We start from the raw sequence: 17,703 nt of genomic DNA, 5'->3' as shown, positions 1-17,703 counted from the left end.
AAATTAAGGTTGATTACGTCGATTAAGCATCATGAGGTGGAGCGTGAGGGGTGGTTCCCTATTTTTTATTTATTTATTTTTGTTGTTGCTGGGAGTTGGAACCCTATTAGTTAGGTTGCTTAATATTTACGCTAAGTACTCTTTAAAATACCAGAATAGGGAGGATGGTGTAGGTTTAAGTTTATTAGATTGATCAGTATTGCTGAACTATGAAATGTTTTTTTTTTGCATACAGGTATAACAGAATAGCTTTAGTGTAGTTGTTGTTTTAAACTTGAGTATGAACTTATACAAAATGCAGCAAGATATTAAAAAAAAACAGTTTTGTTGATTAAAAAACACTATATCGGATTCATATCGGTATCGGCAGATATCCAAATTTATGATATCGGTATCGGTATCGGACATAAAAAAGTGGTATCGTGCCATCTCTAATTTAAAGTCATTTGACAGATTCACCACAAGATCAGCCTGCAATTAGGCATGTTAAGTGTTAAAGACAGTGCAATTAGAAAAAGACTAAATAATTATAGCTCGTTTCGAAAGGTTACCATGAGAAAGCCCCTCCTCTCTAAAAATAGCATGGCTTAAAATTGTAAAGGTGTGCCTGGACAAACCTTCTGACTGATTTTTGGAATAATGCCCTTTGGAAAGATCACCTTTCACTAACTGAGTTGAACTTGAGCTCATCGTAAACTAAAGTATTATAGAGGCAAAATGTCAATTTTTTTTCTGGCGCATGTATTTTGTTGGAGTATGTTTATTTACTTTTTTTCTCCCATTCCTCTGAACTGTTTTGTTTTTCAACACAGGAAGCGTTGAGGAGTTTGTGCATCTATATTAATTACCTATTACTGAAAACCAGAGAGAAATATAATAACTAGAAACAATGAGTTCCACCCTACTGTCCTGACTGCTTCACTCCTGTATTTTCTCTCATTTCCACACAGAATAAATGATGTAATAAACAATATCAAATGAGGACTTTTGTTTTTTTCTGTCCCAAACAAAGCTTTACTCTGTTTAATATAACAGCTGAGCCAGAATCTCCTGCCTGCAGGTCCCTGCTTCTATTTTTGGACAACGGTATTTCTGGCGTATATTACTGACCCCAGACCAGCACACACAGCTACATCCCAGCTCACCAATCTGGGTTGAGATTAATCTGCCAGCAGGATAAAGCCTTGTCTTTGACCATGGGATCAGTGATTGATGGCCCTGCACCGTGGGTAGAATTAAATCAGCTGGTTCTCAGTTAATGCGCTGGTCAGTGACAGAGGCTTCAGGGGGAACAGGGGCAGGACTCACGTGATCAAGACTCTAGAAGAGATGGAGGAGGGGTAGATATGGTATGATGAACAGAGACACTTGAATTTAACCTGAACAGATAGTATATCTATAGCTGTTCACCTTGTAGCTTTTTTTCCCTTTACAGCTTATTAGTTTTATTGTAGTTTTAGATGCACTAGTTATTATATGTGAAAGAAATAGTATGAACAAATTGTACTGGATATGCGGCACATATGCACAAAGCAGTGTTAAAATAGGAAGAAACAGCAGCACACAGGAGGAAAGATGAAAAAACCATCAGGCCTGGACACAAAGAGAGCATGAGAGGGGGTTTTGATGCCTCACAGTGTGAAGTCTTCATGTGCAAGCATGTGCGCAGTGATGTTAAGCCAAGCGTTACAACCTTCAGGAGGAAGGTTTGACATTGTACTTCATCTGTTTTGATTCAATCTACATGTTCTGTAGATGTACAGCAAAAAAAAACCCTCATTCCCTCACAAGCATAGATGTTCTTGTCCAAAAATATTCTTTCTCAGTTATGTTTGTGGTTTAGTTTCTCATGCTGTGATATATTTATCTTTATTTTTGTTCTATATTAAGGCCGGAGGTTGCTAGAACGTCTATGTTCAACTACAATATGTAGATATCTATGCTATGCTCAAAACATGCATTCACAATAAAAGCTTCATTAAGAAATGAAGAAATGTCTTCTTTTAGTACATCAGGACTTCATTAGTCAAAAGATATAGACCAAAAACAAATATCCATTACAGAGGACATAAACGAATAGGCTGGTTCTCAGGAGGTTATAGTATATCAAGTGGACAACTAGTAGAAAGTCAGGGTCTGCAGCACCAAATCATTAATGGTACGATCACACTATGGAAAACAGTGTTTGAAGACCCACGGCACAATGGGGTCTTCAAACGCTTCAAACAATGGGGGTCTTATTGCCACTTTGTTCAATAAACTTGTGATCTTGTAGCCTTTGAAATGGTTTATTTATGGTGGGAAGAAGGTGTGTGACCAACTCTGATGCAGAAGCACAGTGATCAAATTACAATAAGACAGTCTACTATCAGTGTTCATTAATTTACGATTGATCCACGTCAATTTGGCAATTATATGCAATGTGTGATAAATCCATGAAAACCACAAATCTGTTACTGTCTACATTCAGTGCCCAGCCAGAACCTCATAGATTTGACCCAGAAATTGAGAAATTCCTCCACAAATAGTGGCATAGTTGATGTAGGATGGAAATCTAATAGTAAAATGGCTCTGCAACCTTGCAACTGATGAGTTGAACTCCAGACTAACTCGGGTTGATATCAATGTGTTGGCCATCTGTTTGCATTAGACAGCAGTTCCCCAGTCTGTCTGAAATTGACTGCAGTCGGTCTGAGTTGCATTGCAATTGTTTGGATAGAAGCTTGTTTCCCCCACCAAGTGACCTGTACAACTTTAATGGAGAGAGAATCAGATTATCAGCAAAAACTAATTACATAATTGTTATAAATTGATTTGCATGACACTGAATGAAATAAGTATTTGATCCCCAAGCGAAACATCACTTAGCACTTGGTGGAGAAACTATTGGTGGCAAGCACAGCAGTAAAACGTTTCTTATAGTTGGTCAACAGGTTTGCTCACGTCTCAGGAGGGATTTTGGTCCACTTCTCTGTAAAGAAGAGCAGGCCAAAATCGCCAAAATCCAGAGGTAATTAAAACACACAGAAACACTACATTGCTCTTGCTGTTGTCTTGTAACTGATACTTGTGGCCAGGATTCGTTAGGGGGGGTCGGATGGGTTTCCCTCTCTCCGGTCAACACGTTCCTGCCTCTGCTAAATGTTTATTCCCAGTGGGGATAAAAGTTTATGCAAGTTTATTATCTGGAAACAGTGTACAGTTTCACAAATTATACCCTGCTTGTGGCCACAGTAGATTGTGGTTTAGAAAAAAACATTATAAAGTTGCACTTTAATACATAAATAGGCAGCTTATTTTAGCGGACACTGTGTAAAATATCAGTAAAGACAGATGACGGATGATACAATGATATGAAAATCTCATAAATCTGTGTTTTATTTACAACAGAAAACAGAAAAGTGAATGGTTATACAGAAAATGAATCTTTTAAAGCATTAGCTCCTTCTTGAATTTAATGGCAGCAATATGTCTCAAAACAAATTAGGACAGAGTCATGTCCTAATGTAATGTAAATTAGTACAAACCTGTGAGTGTGCACGCAAGAATGTTTGTGTTCCCAGAACCTTTGCTCATTCAATTGGGTTGAAGACAAGTTTCATCCTTGGATTTATGTCTTTATTTTTAATTTTTTTTTTTTCTCTGGGATTAGGACCCAATCTAATGCTAGCAATGGAGCTAGCACATAACTAGCTCATTTGGCAGATTGACAAAGAGAGAGAGAGACCACAAATTTGAACTGTAGAATTTGAGGAGAGTACATGAATTTATTTTATTCTGGGAGCTATGAAGAATAAAGACTTTCTAACATATTGCTAGTTAAAAGTGTTTGTTTAGAGACGTTGATGGGTGCTACTACCTCCCATTATACTTTGGATAATGGGAGGTAGCAGCACCCTTTAGGAACCATAGCCTGCAGTCAGAGAGTGAAGCGCTCTGTTAGGATTATAAGGTGATAAAGCATGAGGTTAGAGCTGGATCACATGACCCTGAATCCTCCCTTAGTTATGCTGCAAAAGGTCTAGGTTGCTGGGGGATTCCCATGATGCACTGAGTGTTTATGTGTTTCTACACCACTCTGTATTTAATTTTAATTTTAAGTTTGTCCTGTCTTCTTCCCCCAGTCGGCGGTAGCAGATGGCCGCCTTTACCTGAGTCTGGTTCTGCCAGAGGATTTTTCCTGTTAAAATTGAGTTCTTCCTTCCCACTGTTGCCAAAGTGCTTGCTCAAAGGAGGTCATCTGACTGTTGGGAGATTTTCTATGTTTTCTCTGTAGTATTGTCTTTACCTTATAATATAAAGCACCCTGAGTCAACTGTTGTTGTGATCTAGCGTTACAAAAATAAAACTGCATTGAATTGAAGGTAGTATGAGGGTCTTTAAGATTAGGTTGGACCTGATTACAACAGGGAGCCAGAGAAGAAAAGCTAATAAGGGTTTCAGTCCCATTTAGTACTCTCGCTGCAACGTTCTGGATCAGCTGAAGGCGTATTAGATCGTTTTTAGCAAGAAATTCGAGGTCATCCAGGCCTATAGTCTGTCATGTCTTTTAGATGTGCCTGTAGTTTAGTTGATTTGTATCATCCTGTTTCATTGATGAATAAAGTTGGGTGTCAGCAATGAAAATGTAGGCATTGATTTTTTAATAATAGTATAACTAAGAGAAGTATGAATAATGTGAAAGTATTGGTCCCAACACATAACTCTGTTTGCCTAAATCTTGTGTGTGGAAAAAGGTTTCCATTTACATGCACAAATTGAAATCAGTCAGATAGATAAGAATCAGACTACTGCAACAAACATCCTTGAAATACTAACAGTGTGTTTTACTCTCTCAGCTACATCGAATGCTGCACTGAGGTCTAGCGGGATAAGCACAGAAGATGATTAATAACCTTTACTAATACTGTTTCTGTGCTATGGTGCACTCTAAATCCTGACTAAAACTCTTCAAGTAAACCATTTCTTCGCAAAAAAATGGAATCTTTTAAGAATTTTTGAAATAAGTCCTAGCATAAAGTCAAACAAACAAAACAATATTCCTTTCACATTCACCTACTGAGTGATACCAACTAAAACTTCAGCTTTAATCATCGATAAGGCATTTAGTGTTTGTGTATCTTTGCTATGAGTCTAAAAGATAACCCAGCCAACACTAAAATGTGACCTGTTTGAACTCAAAGGATGCTAACTGAACATCCTGCTTCAAAAACACAACTCTTACAATTGTGCTTTCCCACATTTTACTGTTTCAGCTAAACATTTCCTCTTACCCATTTTTGGTGTAATACGTTCAAAAGTAAGACATAATCACATTGCAGTTAGAGTTATGCCATACCTGCGAAACAAAGTTTCTTAAGTTATCTGCACAACAGGTGGCTAGCGGATTTTTCTCTTAGCAGCTAATCTACAAACAGCTGATTAAAGTTCTTGTGCAGGAAGGAGGAAAATATCAGAGTTTAGGTTTGGACATTTCATTTCATTTTCATTCCATAAAAGAAGAAGAGTGCAAACTACATCCAGACACAACTGCATTATAGTGCTAACACAACATTGGCTCTTTGTAAGCATCTGAACAGACGGCATGCTAACACAAGGCTAGCAAAAAACCCAGAGTGATGTTAAAGCAGAGTAAATGGTAATGTCACCCAACAGCCAAAAGCCTGACCTCCAATAGGCAGTAATCAGGCTTATAGCATTGTAACTTCCATTTCTACATGTGCATGTTTCTAAAGTAGAATAACTGTATCAATCGTCAACTCTCCTAGTTGGTTTTCAATTTTGCTTTTTGTTGTCAGTTTTGTGTTCATACGTAACACTAAAAGAAGGAACATATGTGTCCTCATTACGACAGGCATTAGTTTCAGTGTGTGAGACTATAGCTATAATATGAATCAGTGCTCTTAATTGATAACGTTGTGATTTTAATTATTTTATAGATGAATACTAATTTTATTTGAATCATAAACCCTGGACTTGTGTTATCTCAAATGTGTTTCTCTGCACAAATTCGATGAAAATGCAATCACCTTTTTATATATAAAGAAGTTAAGCTGGGATGTGGCTAACATTTTTCAATGTTGAAATTCAGCCATGTTTTTATTGAAGCCACTTTTAAAAGAAAAGTCAATTGTGAAAGCTACAGCAAAAAAAAAAAAAAAATCCTCAGGATGACAAGCATCTAATTTCACCACACTGGAAAGATGAAAATTACTTTCAAGGAAATCCTTTAAATGTTCACAATACAGTACCTCCTGCATTTAGAATTTTAACAGTTTGCTTAATTAAAATAAAAGCAAATTTTTTCATCCTCACATTGTAAACTGTGTACCAGCACACAGAAATGAAAATATAGAGTGAAACAGGAATAAAATCATCAAATGCAACATAGCTGATACTCCAATCACAATATCTTTGAGGGTTTAACTAGTTACAAAACAACAAAGAAGATATCTTTAAATGTCAGTGTTAGATATGTCTGGGAGCTTATATTCCACATTCTTGGCCAGAATAAATCAGATCCTATTGATTCTCACAAGCTCATTTCCAGGAATCTGTGTACACTACCACATCACTCTCTGGAAAGTAGTATGTGACCTCATTACTGAATTCTTCAGGGATCTTTCCTGATATGTTCACAACAGTAGAGATGATTTACATTAATTTACCTTATGATCTAGGACAAGAGGAGTACTAAAAATCATATTAGCCAGCTGGGAGCACGAACTGGCTGTTAATGTAAATCTGCTTTAGTCGACTTTCCACATGTGTTGTGAAATAGAGTGATTGTATAGGTGGTAGCTAGCCAAGACAGATTATCAGTGGCTGCACAAGCACTGCGATTGGCCAACAGCTTCTGTTGTCATGGTTTTCATCCCTACAGATGGCCATAGTTACTGTGGCAATGACAGCAGGCTCAGCATCAGCAGCCTTCCTTGGAAAAATATGCAAGGAATACTTGGAACATTCCTGCTTTCTAGCTTGCTGTAAACACAGGGGTTCCAGGGGCATTAGGTGTGGATGAGGCTGAGACTTAAGCTGTTTGGATTTGAGCTAGCAGTGGTAAAAGCATTCAGCATTCTGTAAACACACACACAAAGACAGAGGCAACTCTATATATCTGACATAGTACTCCAGCTAAAACAAATCCAGCATTCCTGGCTTTTGTTCACCCATTTCTCTATCAGAGATTACTAGGGTCAGTACAGCAGGTTTAAGCTCCTGTCTTTCCCCTGAATGGCAGCCACATCTGTCAGCCTCCTCAGGACCTTTTGCGTGCACATCAGCACAACCGGTCCTTTCTGCACCACAGGAACCAAACATGCTATTAACTATACATGCAGTAGGAAAAATACAAACCTTAGTCCAGCTATTGTTTTTAAGTTACTGGTTATCTTCAATATTATAACAACAGGGTATACAAATCAAAAGTCAACTAACTCAGTGAGAGCTAACTGCTTGAATTGCAAGTAATGCTTTGAATAAACTCAGAAACAACATCAAAGAAGCCTACCTGATAAATAAATCCTTTATTGAGGTCCACTGAGAGCATGGTGCACCTCTTGAAACGTTGGGGCAGGATGCCCGCTAACTCTCCTTGTGCTTGCGGCAATAGTAAGATAAGAGGCTAAGGCTAAGGGCCTGAGCCCCACTCAGCTCAGGATGACTATGACTGTTGTAAGAGGACTCAGAGAGAATAACAGAGGCAGACAGCTTGTTTGTCTGTGCATCTCAGTCAAACCCTCGCCTCTCTTCTCAGCCACTCTTTTCAGCTGCTCTTCCCATGCTTTAAAAAGGCAGCAACCTTATTCCAAAAAGCTCAGCGAACACAACTTAAAAACAAAAGCAGAGACTTCAGCACCGCGCCAGCTCTCCCTGTGCCTCTTCCACTGCCTCCGACGCCTTTCATCCAGGGTAACATCAAATGTTTCTGACAAGCGTCCATCCGCCAATCCCCCCAGAGAGATTAGCGCTCTGACATCACCAGTGCTGTGCTGTGCAGAGTTCTACTGCTGAGCATCCAAGCTCTGTTGTTCTATTACCTAAATCATAGGTCGCAAGGGCTCTAAAAACACTATCCTCAGAAAGGAGCTTTACACAGTTACGGGTCAACACATACATCTAGCAGAGGACGTAAGAGGCAGGGTGGAGCGTTGCAGTTTCATTATGCACAGTAGTGTATGTATGACCTACCTGAGGCAAAGAAGCTGCTCTCTGGCTCTAGTGCATTGTCAGCAAAACTGTGATCTGCTAAAAGCAGATCCTAAAGGAACAAGCAAATATTCCTGCTGCGCTGCCGGAGACCACTGTGAAATTACAGTAGTGCTGCCTTTGTGGTTTGTGTCAGCTGATACTTCTGAAGGATTTCATTAACAGAAAAAGCACTTATCATTGAAACATTTATAAGTGAAGATCAGACAGCCATATTACAATTATAGTATGCAATCTAATTTTCCATAAGCCTGCCTCTCCTCATCCATCCATCTGTCTCTCATCTTGCTTTGATGTAGTTACTTATCTAAGGTGGAAAAAAAAAATTTCTTGTTTGTTTGTTTGTTTTGTTTTTGCTTTGTTTTATTATTTGCTTCGAGCCCTGTGTACAGGAGCTGCATGCAAAGAGATCTTTTGTTAAAAGGGTTGGCGTAATAAGCAAATGCTTCAGCCAATACCTTTTGATTAGCCTTGTCTCATGCTTTCTTGCTTTGTGGTAGATCTTTGTTCTGTCTTCACTGAGATATTTGAATGCTAATCAATAAAATCAAAATCAAATCAAAATCATCTTCTCCAACCAGCTCTGCATCCTCTTCTTCTGCCTACCTCCATGCTCTCATCATCCTCCTCTCCACTGACACTGCTATAATTAACCATGGAAAGGAGTGCAGCCAGTCTGGGCTGCTAGCTGAGGTGGGGAGGCTTCCTCCCTGCCTGCCAGTTTTGCACAGTTAGATCACTAAGTCGAGCACAGATTTCACACAGATAACAACATTCTCAATAGAACAAACCCCGGCAACTCCAGCAAGCTTCCTCCATCTGTTCTCACTGATCTTCTCCAGCTTAAACTGGACAAATTGGCAGAAAGCCTGCTGTTATGTCAGGGTTGTACAGCAATTAGAGCTGTGCAGTCAAGTTCACATCCAAAACAAAATAATGGTCATTTGAATTGGAGTCAAGTTGATAATAGGTAAAGGAAAATAAATATATTTATCTATAAAGAAACAGATAAATGTGCAAAGACAACAACAATGATACATCTCTGCTTTACAATACTGTCAACCAGTACTGGCCAATCACAGACACGGTCACTTATAGCCAAATATAACCTTATTACAACAACACATGATGTATTATACCATCTCGTTTTTTATTTAACAATTAAGCCAAATAAAGAAGCAGTGTGTGAAAACTTCAGCAGACACAGTTGCAACATTCAATGAATTTCATTCACTTCTAATCCCCACTTGGTTTAAATACCTGGAACTCTCCACCTTTTGGTTTTACGACTGAAGTCTCTTGGATGCGAGGTAATATGTCCTCGAAAAAAACTTAAAGAAGTCCAGTCACCTTCTTGTCAAGCTTTTACGAATACGGGACGAATACGGGACCTGGATTATTAAAAACCTACATAGACAATCTGGGTGGTTGTACTTTAGGAGGTAGAGCAGCTCAATTACTAAATGGAAGTTTGGTGGTTTGAAAAAGGTGCATGTATAAATGAATGAATCAAGCAAGTTGGAGTGCTCAAGTACAGCAGAAAGGTGCTATATAAGAACCAGTCCATTTACCATTCAGTCATCTCTTCACCACTGGGCTTGACAACTGGTATAAGGAGTTTGTGCTGATGTTTTGTGTTTGGCACTGTTTATTATAGCCAAATATCTCCACTTTGGCCTTCACTGTCCAAAAAATATTGTTTGGGCTGAAGTCGCATGTCTTGTGATGTGTTCAGATAGAGCTTTGCGCACCGAAGATGCGGTCACGCACTTTTTCTAAATCTTTTTCTAACTGTACCGTTGTGAACATTTCATATGTGAGTCCCCAACTGAGGCCTTTAAATTCTGAGATGTAGCTTTTGGGTTTTTTGCCAATCGCTGAGGATTCGATGGTATGACATGAATTCGCTAGGCTGTCCACGCCTGGGAGTATAAGCAAGTGTACTGCATGTTTTCCAGTTGTGCATAACCTTTCTCACTGTAGACTGATTGCCCTTGAATTGTTTGGAAATGACCATATAATTATTTCTATATCATTACATTGTTTCTCTGTCAATGTGGTTCAAAGTCCTTAGCACTGTCTGCCACACATGTAGCAGTGTACTGTCATGGTCCAGCCTCCGTGTCTGCATCCTCGTCTGATCCAGCCTCCATGTCTGCATCCTCGTCTGATCCAGCCTCCGTGTCTGCATCCTCGTCTGGTCCAGCCTCCGGGTCATCATCCTCACCTGCAGCAGCAGCCTCATCATCATCCCCGCCTGCAGCAGCAGCCTCGTCAGCATCAGCATCGTCCGTGCCTGCAGCGTCAGCCTCATCCGCGCCTGCAGCGTCAGCATCAGCTTTGTCCAGGCCTGGGCTAGCTTCAGCTTCATTGGCTTCCGCAGCTGCCACGCTTCCGCCCGGTCCTGCCTCGCCCGGTCCTGCCTCACCCGGTCCTGCCTCGCCCGGTCCTGCCTCGCCCGGTCCTGCCTCTGTGTCTTCATCCGCACCCGCAGCAGCAGTTTCATCCTCATACTCGCCTGCAGCAGCAGCTTCAGCTTCACCCGCTTCGCTTGGTCCAGCCTCTGCTTCAGCTTCACCCGCTTAGCCTGGTCCAGCCTCTGCTTCAGATTCACCCATTTCACCTGGTCCAGCCTCTGCTTCAGCTTCACCAGCTTCGCCTGGTCCAGCCTCTGCTTCAGCTTCACCCGCTTCGCCTGGTCCAGCCTCTGCTTCAGCTTCATCCGCTTCGCTTGGTCCAGCTTCAGCTTCAGCTTCACCCGCTTAGCCTGGTCCAGCCTCTGCTTCAGATTCACCCATTTCACCTGGTCCAGCCTCTGCTTCAGCTTCACCAGCTTCGCCTGGTCCAGCCTCTGCTTCAGCTTCACCCGCTTCGCCTGGTCCAGCCTCTGCTTCAGCTTCATCCGCTTCGCTTGGTCCAGCTTCAGCTTCGCCTGGTCCAGCTTCGGCTTCGCCTCCGCCTGGTCCAGCTTCCGCTTCAGCTTCAACTTCGCCTTCGGCCTCCGGCCTGCCTTCATCTGCCTCGCCGCCGTTGCCGTCCGCACGGTCGACCCCCTGAACTGTTTGCCCCTTGCCACCATTGCCGTCCGCACGGTCGGCCCCCTTAATTATTGATGGACTCTACGCACGTTTTGTTTTTGGACTCGGTCCCTCCGTCCTGGACCTCCCACCGCCCACCCTGGTTCGGTGGTCTGTTTATGTTTTGGGGCTGTCGGGGGCCAGCCCTTGAGGGGGGGGGGGGGGGGGGGGGGTACTGTCATGGTCCTGGGTTGGTGACCCAGCGCTTTAAGTTTATTATTATCATTTTCTAGTTTATTCTGATTTTATATTAGTTCTTTGGGTTTGTTCGTCGTGTTTATTATCCCTACCTGTGTCTTCCCTCTGTGCTCTGTTCGGATCCCCGCGTTTGTGTTGTAAAATAGTCTGTGTGTTTCCTGTTTTACTTTGTAGGTCTGTGTCTCATTATGTCCATGAGTCCAAGCTGTGTGCCTACCTGTTCCTCGTTTCCTAATGTGCCTGCCAGTGTATTTTAGTCCTTGTCAGTTAGTTCTTGTTGTCGCGTCGTTAACGGCGGTTCCCCTCTCGTGCTGTGTTTTCTCTCGTGAGTTATATTCTTGGATTTCCGAGTTTAGTTTGTTATTGTTTTGTATTCCTTCCAAGCCTGCATTAAAGCAGAGTTTTTGAGTTCACGTTTTTCCTCTAAGTCCTGCATTTTGGGTCCAATTCCTGCCTGCCACACTGCATTCTTGCACCATATAGAAATAGAATATTGACAACATTGTTACATTTGGCTATGGTAAATATAATAGCTGAAGCTATTTAGATTAGCTTAGGTTAGCTTAGCATAAAATCAGATATTGTCTTCGAAACCAGAAATATTAGCACATTACTGTTCTTACACACTGGCTTTTATACATATTAAAGGTAATGTTTTAATTAGTCGGATATAGCATTATGCTAGCACTTTGGTCATTTACAAGGCTTAATGTTAAACTAAGCTAACTATACATTGAGCTATCCATCCATTTTTTTTTAACTTTTGTTTTTTTTTTTTAATTGGGGTCACAGACTTAACTAACAATTATGTATTGATTCAGGTAAAAAAAAAAAACATTTAAAAGTATTTCTAGTTGCCCTTTTGGTTTATTGAAGCTGGCTACAAAGAAAGTTTCAATTTTTATATTCTAAGTTAGGCTAAACACATTCTGCTCAATTTAATTTCCAGACACTAGAGTTAGATATTCTCATATCTAAGTGTCATTAGGAATGCTTCTGCTAAACTAAAACTAAAGAAACTAAACTAAAGGAATTAAACTGAAACTATTATCTTTTTGAAATTCCTAAAAGATGTGTTTGAGCCACCCTGATGCCACACCAAAGACTACTTAAAAGGCCAAGTTATGCCAACAACAGTTTATAGCGGCCATCTGCTGGTCGCAGCAGATGGCCGCCGCTCCATGAGCCTGGTTCTGCAAGAGGTTTCTTCCTGTTAAAGAGTTTTTCCTTCCCACCGTTGCCAAAGTGCTTACTGTTGGGTTTTTCTCTGTATGTATTATTGTAGGGTCTACCTTAGAATATAAAATGCCTTAAGGCGACTGTTTTGGTGATTTGTCGCTGTGTAAATAAAATTGAACTGAACGGAATTAAAGATGACTGATGCCTCCTGTCAAAAGCAGCATTGTATATAAGGACATTATTAGTTAAAGAATTTTTAAAATAGCCTCTATGATTTAATAAATTTGCTCTGAAATTAAGTTTTGAGTTATTCAAACACTAAGATTTGAGCTTTATCTATTTCTAATGTTACCAAAGTTTTACTTTCCATGTGAAATTATTGTATATACGTGTGAATGATAAATTTGATTTATCTTCCATTCTATCGCAGAGTTTAATTTAGTTACTGTTGTCATTACTTAATAAAACAGGGTTCTAATATTTGTATTTATTCACAATATCTTGTAATGTGAAAGTCATCAAAGTGCCCCTGTCAGTTTAGACAGGGGCACTTTGTACTTAGTCTTGTCCTCAGTTTGGCTCTTGGCCCACAGTTGCATAAACAATATTTTGTCAGAGCAAATAGCATGCACATATCAAACCTATCCTCCATGGTTTTTCTTCTCATACTCCTATATTTGGCTCATACTCTCAAAGGCATTTCACAGATATAAAGCCTTCACATAGATTATCTGTTATTATTTATTTTTGTTAACCTATTGTAGATGCCAAATGCAGGTGACGTGTGATTATTGCAACCTAAAATAGTCAACATCTGTTTAGCAAGCAATCTAATTGAAGATCTGAACCAAATACAGCTGCTATATTATTGCAGATTAACAGCTTTTTAACAGCAAAGAATGTGAGAACACCATCTGAGGCATCAGTAAATCTATCTGATCATTTACTTTTAATTACTTCCTATTGTTCTGAGAAGCACAATAGTACCAGTAAAGCAATGCAGGCCTGCATTCAATTTTATAATATCTACTCATTCATTCATTCTGCCTTAGTAAGACAGATTCGTTTGCAGTGTTGAGCTATTTTTTTTTACAGTTTCTTATGCAGATGAGGGCTTCCCTCCACCCCCACAAAAAACACAATATTTGCGGTCTCTAACATTTGTTTTTTGTGAAGCTTTAGATTTCCTATAATTTTCAGTCTTAAGTTGGAAGTCTACTCAACACTTTGCACTGTCACCTCATGGCAAGAACAACACAGTTTGGATGATCTCCCCGAGCATGTGCGGGTTTTCTCTAGTTTTCTTCTCACCGTTGCTTGTGGTGTAGATGTGAGATCAATACAGGACTTAAAATACAGAGAATAGAGTGGTGTATGCATGTATGCATAACAGTGGCTTATAGTATATAGGGTTTAAAATCTTTTTCTAAAACTCTTTACCATTTATTTCAACTGCAAACTCTACACATACACCAAACACAAAATCAACATTAGTACACCCAGCTAACGTTTTGGTGTTGATTGATCATCACTATCCATTCAAGATAGCTGAAATAAAAAAATAACAGTGAAACTTATGCAGATATCCAGCATGTTACCTGGCCACCTGCTTGATGTCATTCAATAACTTTTTAGTACTAGGAGGCTTTTTTATCCAAATTTTTGCATGTGATTATTTTTTCATTAAGACTAAAACAAAGCAAACAAGAAATACTTACAAAGGGGGAAACAATATATTAGACAGTTGTGTAAATCTATTCCCTGCAAGCTAGAATTGTACCCAGCAGTTTTTTCGCTGCTAACACTACTACTACTTTTTCCTACTGAGCTATACAGCCATCCCACACCAGACTGACTCTATAACCTTACAGTACCTGCCTCTTATCAGAAACCAACTGATGACTGAGGGGTTGGAGCAGTCCACTGACCATGCAAAACAATAAGAAAGTCATATAGTTTGCATTATTCTGTGTTACTCACCACTTCTTTAGTTTCTTGGGAACTTTGTTCCTGCAATTAAAAAATATATATCAGGAAATCACTTAATGGGACAAAAGCAAGACACGCAAGAACATTACTGTCAGCCAAAATGGTCTGTGAAAAACATACCTTAGCACGTAAACTTTGAGTGTAACAACTCAAAGGCAGCAGACATTGAAAACCAATAATGCATTTGAATGCAGCGCTTGCTGTTGTAAATTAAACATACTCCCATGCATGACCCTGGAAACCTGGTAACACAGTAGAACGGTACACAATTGCACTGGTTTTTTATAGCCGCGTCGTTTGCTGAGAAGTCCCTGAGATTCTCACTATATTAACACCTCACATACTCATACACATCCTGATGAAACCATGACAACACTTGCTATGAGCTATGTAGGAGGAGGGATGGGGAAACAGCAATGAGCTACAATGACAGGGAAACGACTCCACTGCAATGGCACTGCGGGGAAACGGAACATCCCATCCCATACCACATCAGCCCCATCAGGCTTCACTGTACACCATAAGCTGCGGAAAACTAAGTCCTCATGTAACACAGCTACAAATAGAACAAACAATGAGAGTATTGATTTGCCTCTATTTGGTGCTTTTTTTTAAATGGTGAGCACAAAGCAGCATATTTCATATCTCCTCTGGCACTGACAGTGCTTCCAAGGCAGCTGACATTTTTTTTCTCCACACAGTCTCACCTGAATGCTAATGAGGAGAGGCTGACCGCAGAACCAGGCTGTGCCTTCAAGTGTCTCAGTGTGTTGCATGTGTTTGTTTGTGTGTAACTCTGCCATTGGGTTTGTTAATTTGCTATACTACAGATGCATGTATTCCTCAGTCAATTTTTTTTGTGCTGCATCTCTCTGTCTATAACTGTATTGACAGTAACACCTACACATGAGATAGAATATGATTACTGCACATAAATTCCTGCATGATACAGTCAATTTGCCGAATATGATATTTTCAAGTCATAAAAATCCAGTCTCTCCTGTCTCTGTCTCCTCACTGCTAGGATCAAACACTTTATGCTCATCTCACTGTATCATCTTGAGATGATGTGTACTTAAAGCAACAGCTTGGCAGTAGATTTTCATAATAGATAAGAAAACTGGGTCGAGGGGGTAGCCAGCCCATATGATTTCTACACAAGAAGCAAAGAACCCATGAAATACAACTAGCCTCATCACAAATGCCTCCTGTGTGAAGGCGTTTGGATATGAAGGATGTGAACATCTTCTACTCGGATATACATGCAGTGCACAAGGGAACTGCATCCCCTATATATGATGCGCAACATCCATGTTAGTCGTGATATAGTCATGCGTCATATAGCCGGCAAAGCGTCCGAATATTGGTAATTTTGAAGCACGATTATAATGAAAATGAATCATTCATTTATCACGTGCTTGCGCCTGTCTTATTCCAAAGGGGTAAACACTGAGCACCAACAGTACATTATGATTTCAACAAGATTATCAGTTAAATTTTAAAGAACTGAACACAAATACTGCAAGTACGTGAATATTTAGCCTTACCGTTGGCAAGAGCGGCTCCATTTGAGCTCCTTGATCCGTGATGTCCATCTTTTCTTCTCCTTGGCTTCACAACAGGCAAGTCGTGATGCGCTACTCCGCCTCTGTCAAATGCGTCTCGAAAACGAGGATGGCTTTTTGTTGTAGCTGATTTGATGTCTCTTTTCTCCCTCGTATTCACCGGGTGGGTTTGATCAAATGGAGGTAGCAAAGCATTGCCGTCCTGCCCTACATAATTTACGCACGAAGGAGGGAGGTAGTGCTTCCCATTACACGCGCTCACCCCGGGACGCGGCGGTGATGAGCACACAGGCGAGTGAGCATACAGGGATTCATTTGTGAATACATATTTATAGTCATTTGTAGTCGTTAAGACACGCATAACTATGTTCGGCCAAACAGTCTATTGTTTCAATTGGATCTGTGAAAAAAACATTCAATGTATTTCAGTAGGGTGCAGTTTAAATACTGTACTGTACTGCGTGCGTTATTAATATCTAGTTTAACCGCGACAGCAATCAATACAGCAATGGAGCAATGTCTGCTTGTTTGGTGTTACCCATGTGGATTTTCTCAACCACTGCGCCATACACAGGCCCCCTCCACACTGAAAACAGCCGCAGCCATTGTCATTATTTTCTTCTCATTTCAGATATAAACATATAACGCATAATATTACGTCAAATGCCCATTACCACTATCCAGAACGTCTTACACACCGGCTACAGAAATGCTCCGGTCATTCCATCATTATTTCTAGCTGCAGCACGCCATGCTGTGCCTGTGCCGGAGTTCACGTTTGACCAGGATGCCGCTGCAGTGAAGTTTATACCGGGGTGCCCTCCTCTGGTGGCCATAGAAAACCGTTGCAATTAGATTTAGCCTATATTCATAATGCAACTGTTTAATCTCACTTAAGAGTAACACAAGACAATAGCATGAACGTCAGTACTTAAGTACTTACCTAAGTAATCAATATTTAAGTTGATGGTGGCATTTAATGATGATCAGGCTACAGTGAACTGCTTTCTAAGGCCAAACCCATCAACTCTTGGATTCCTTGTCAAACTTTTGCTTGAAGCAGGGGGGAAATTGCCCCCGCCTTTTTATTTTAAGTTTTGCAACTCTTTGAACTACAAGTAAGCAAGCCTGCAGTCTGAGACTGAAATCTATTATTTGGGATATTATGAGTTCTTTAGGCTATGATGGAGTTTGATCATGCATAAATATGGCAGAAAATGAAATAAATTCTATAGGCTGATATAGGTTGAATAAGGAATATGTGGAACTCTCTTCCCCCAGATATAATAAACAGCGGTTCTGTCCAAGTCTGCATATTCACTGTAAACTGATTGTTTGTTTATTTTATCTTCTACTATGTTTTTAATTCTACTAAGCGTCCTTGGGTGTCTTGAAAGGTGGTTTTAAATAAACTGTATTAATATGGAAAACTTTGAGTTTCATCGTAAAAGGTCAGGTCTACCAAGCTGGTTTTGTTTATAGTA

At 40.2% G+C, this 17,703-nt stretch overlaps 1 protein-coding gene across 4 annotated transcripts in view; it reads right to left on the bottom strand.

The window, feature by feature from the left end:
• Nucleotides 1-16,503, bottom strand: part of LOC147302239 (sodium-driven chloride bicarbonate exchanger-like) — a 53,187-nt gene extending 36,684 nt beyond the window's left edge. For 2 of the 4 annotated variants that reach the window (XM_086284245.1, XM_086284246.1), the window contains exons 1-2: nt 16,202-16,503; nt 14,646-14,675 (exon numbers count right to left, since the gene is read on the bottom strand). In XM_086284245.1, coding sequence (XP_086140371.1) covers nt 14,646-14,675; nt 16,202-16,249 — 78 coding nt within the window. In that variant the 5' untranslated portion in view covers nt 16,250-16,503. Of the gene's footprint in view, nt 1-7,513; nt 7,923-14,645; nt 14,676-16,201 lie in introns of those variants that run through there. The other 2 variants (XM_086284249.1, XM_086284248.1) reach the window with 2 other exon arrangements.
• Between the last annotated feature and the right edge of the window lie 1,200 nt (nt 16,504-17,703).

This window comes from Aulonocara sp. 'chitande type north' Nkhata Bay, linkage group LG23, assembly GCF_057382095.1.
Source record: "Aulonocara sp. 'chitande type north' Nkhata Bay isolate Kocher_YH1m ecotype deep benthic linkage group LG23, A_spYH_male_GT1.1, whole genome shotgun sequence".
NCBI lineage: Eukaryota > Metazoa > Chordata > Actinopteri > Cichliformes > Cichlidae > Aulonocara > Aulonocara sp. 'chitande type north' Nkhata Bay.
The sequence above is the reverse complement of the archived record's forward strand: the minus strand, read 5'-3'. Positions and strand labels throughout refer to the sequence as shown.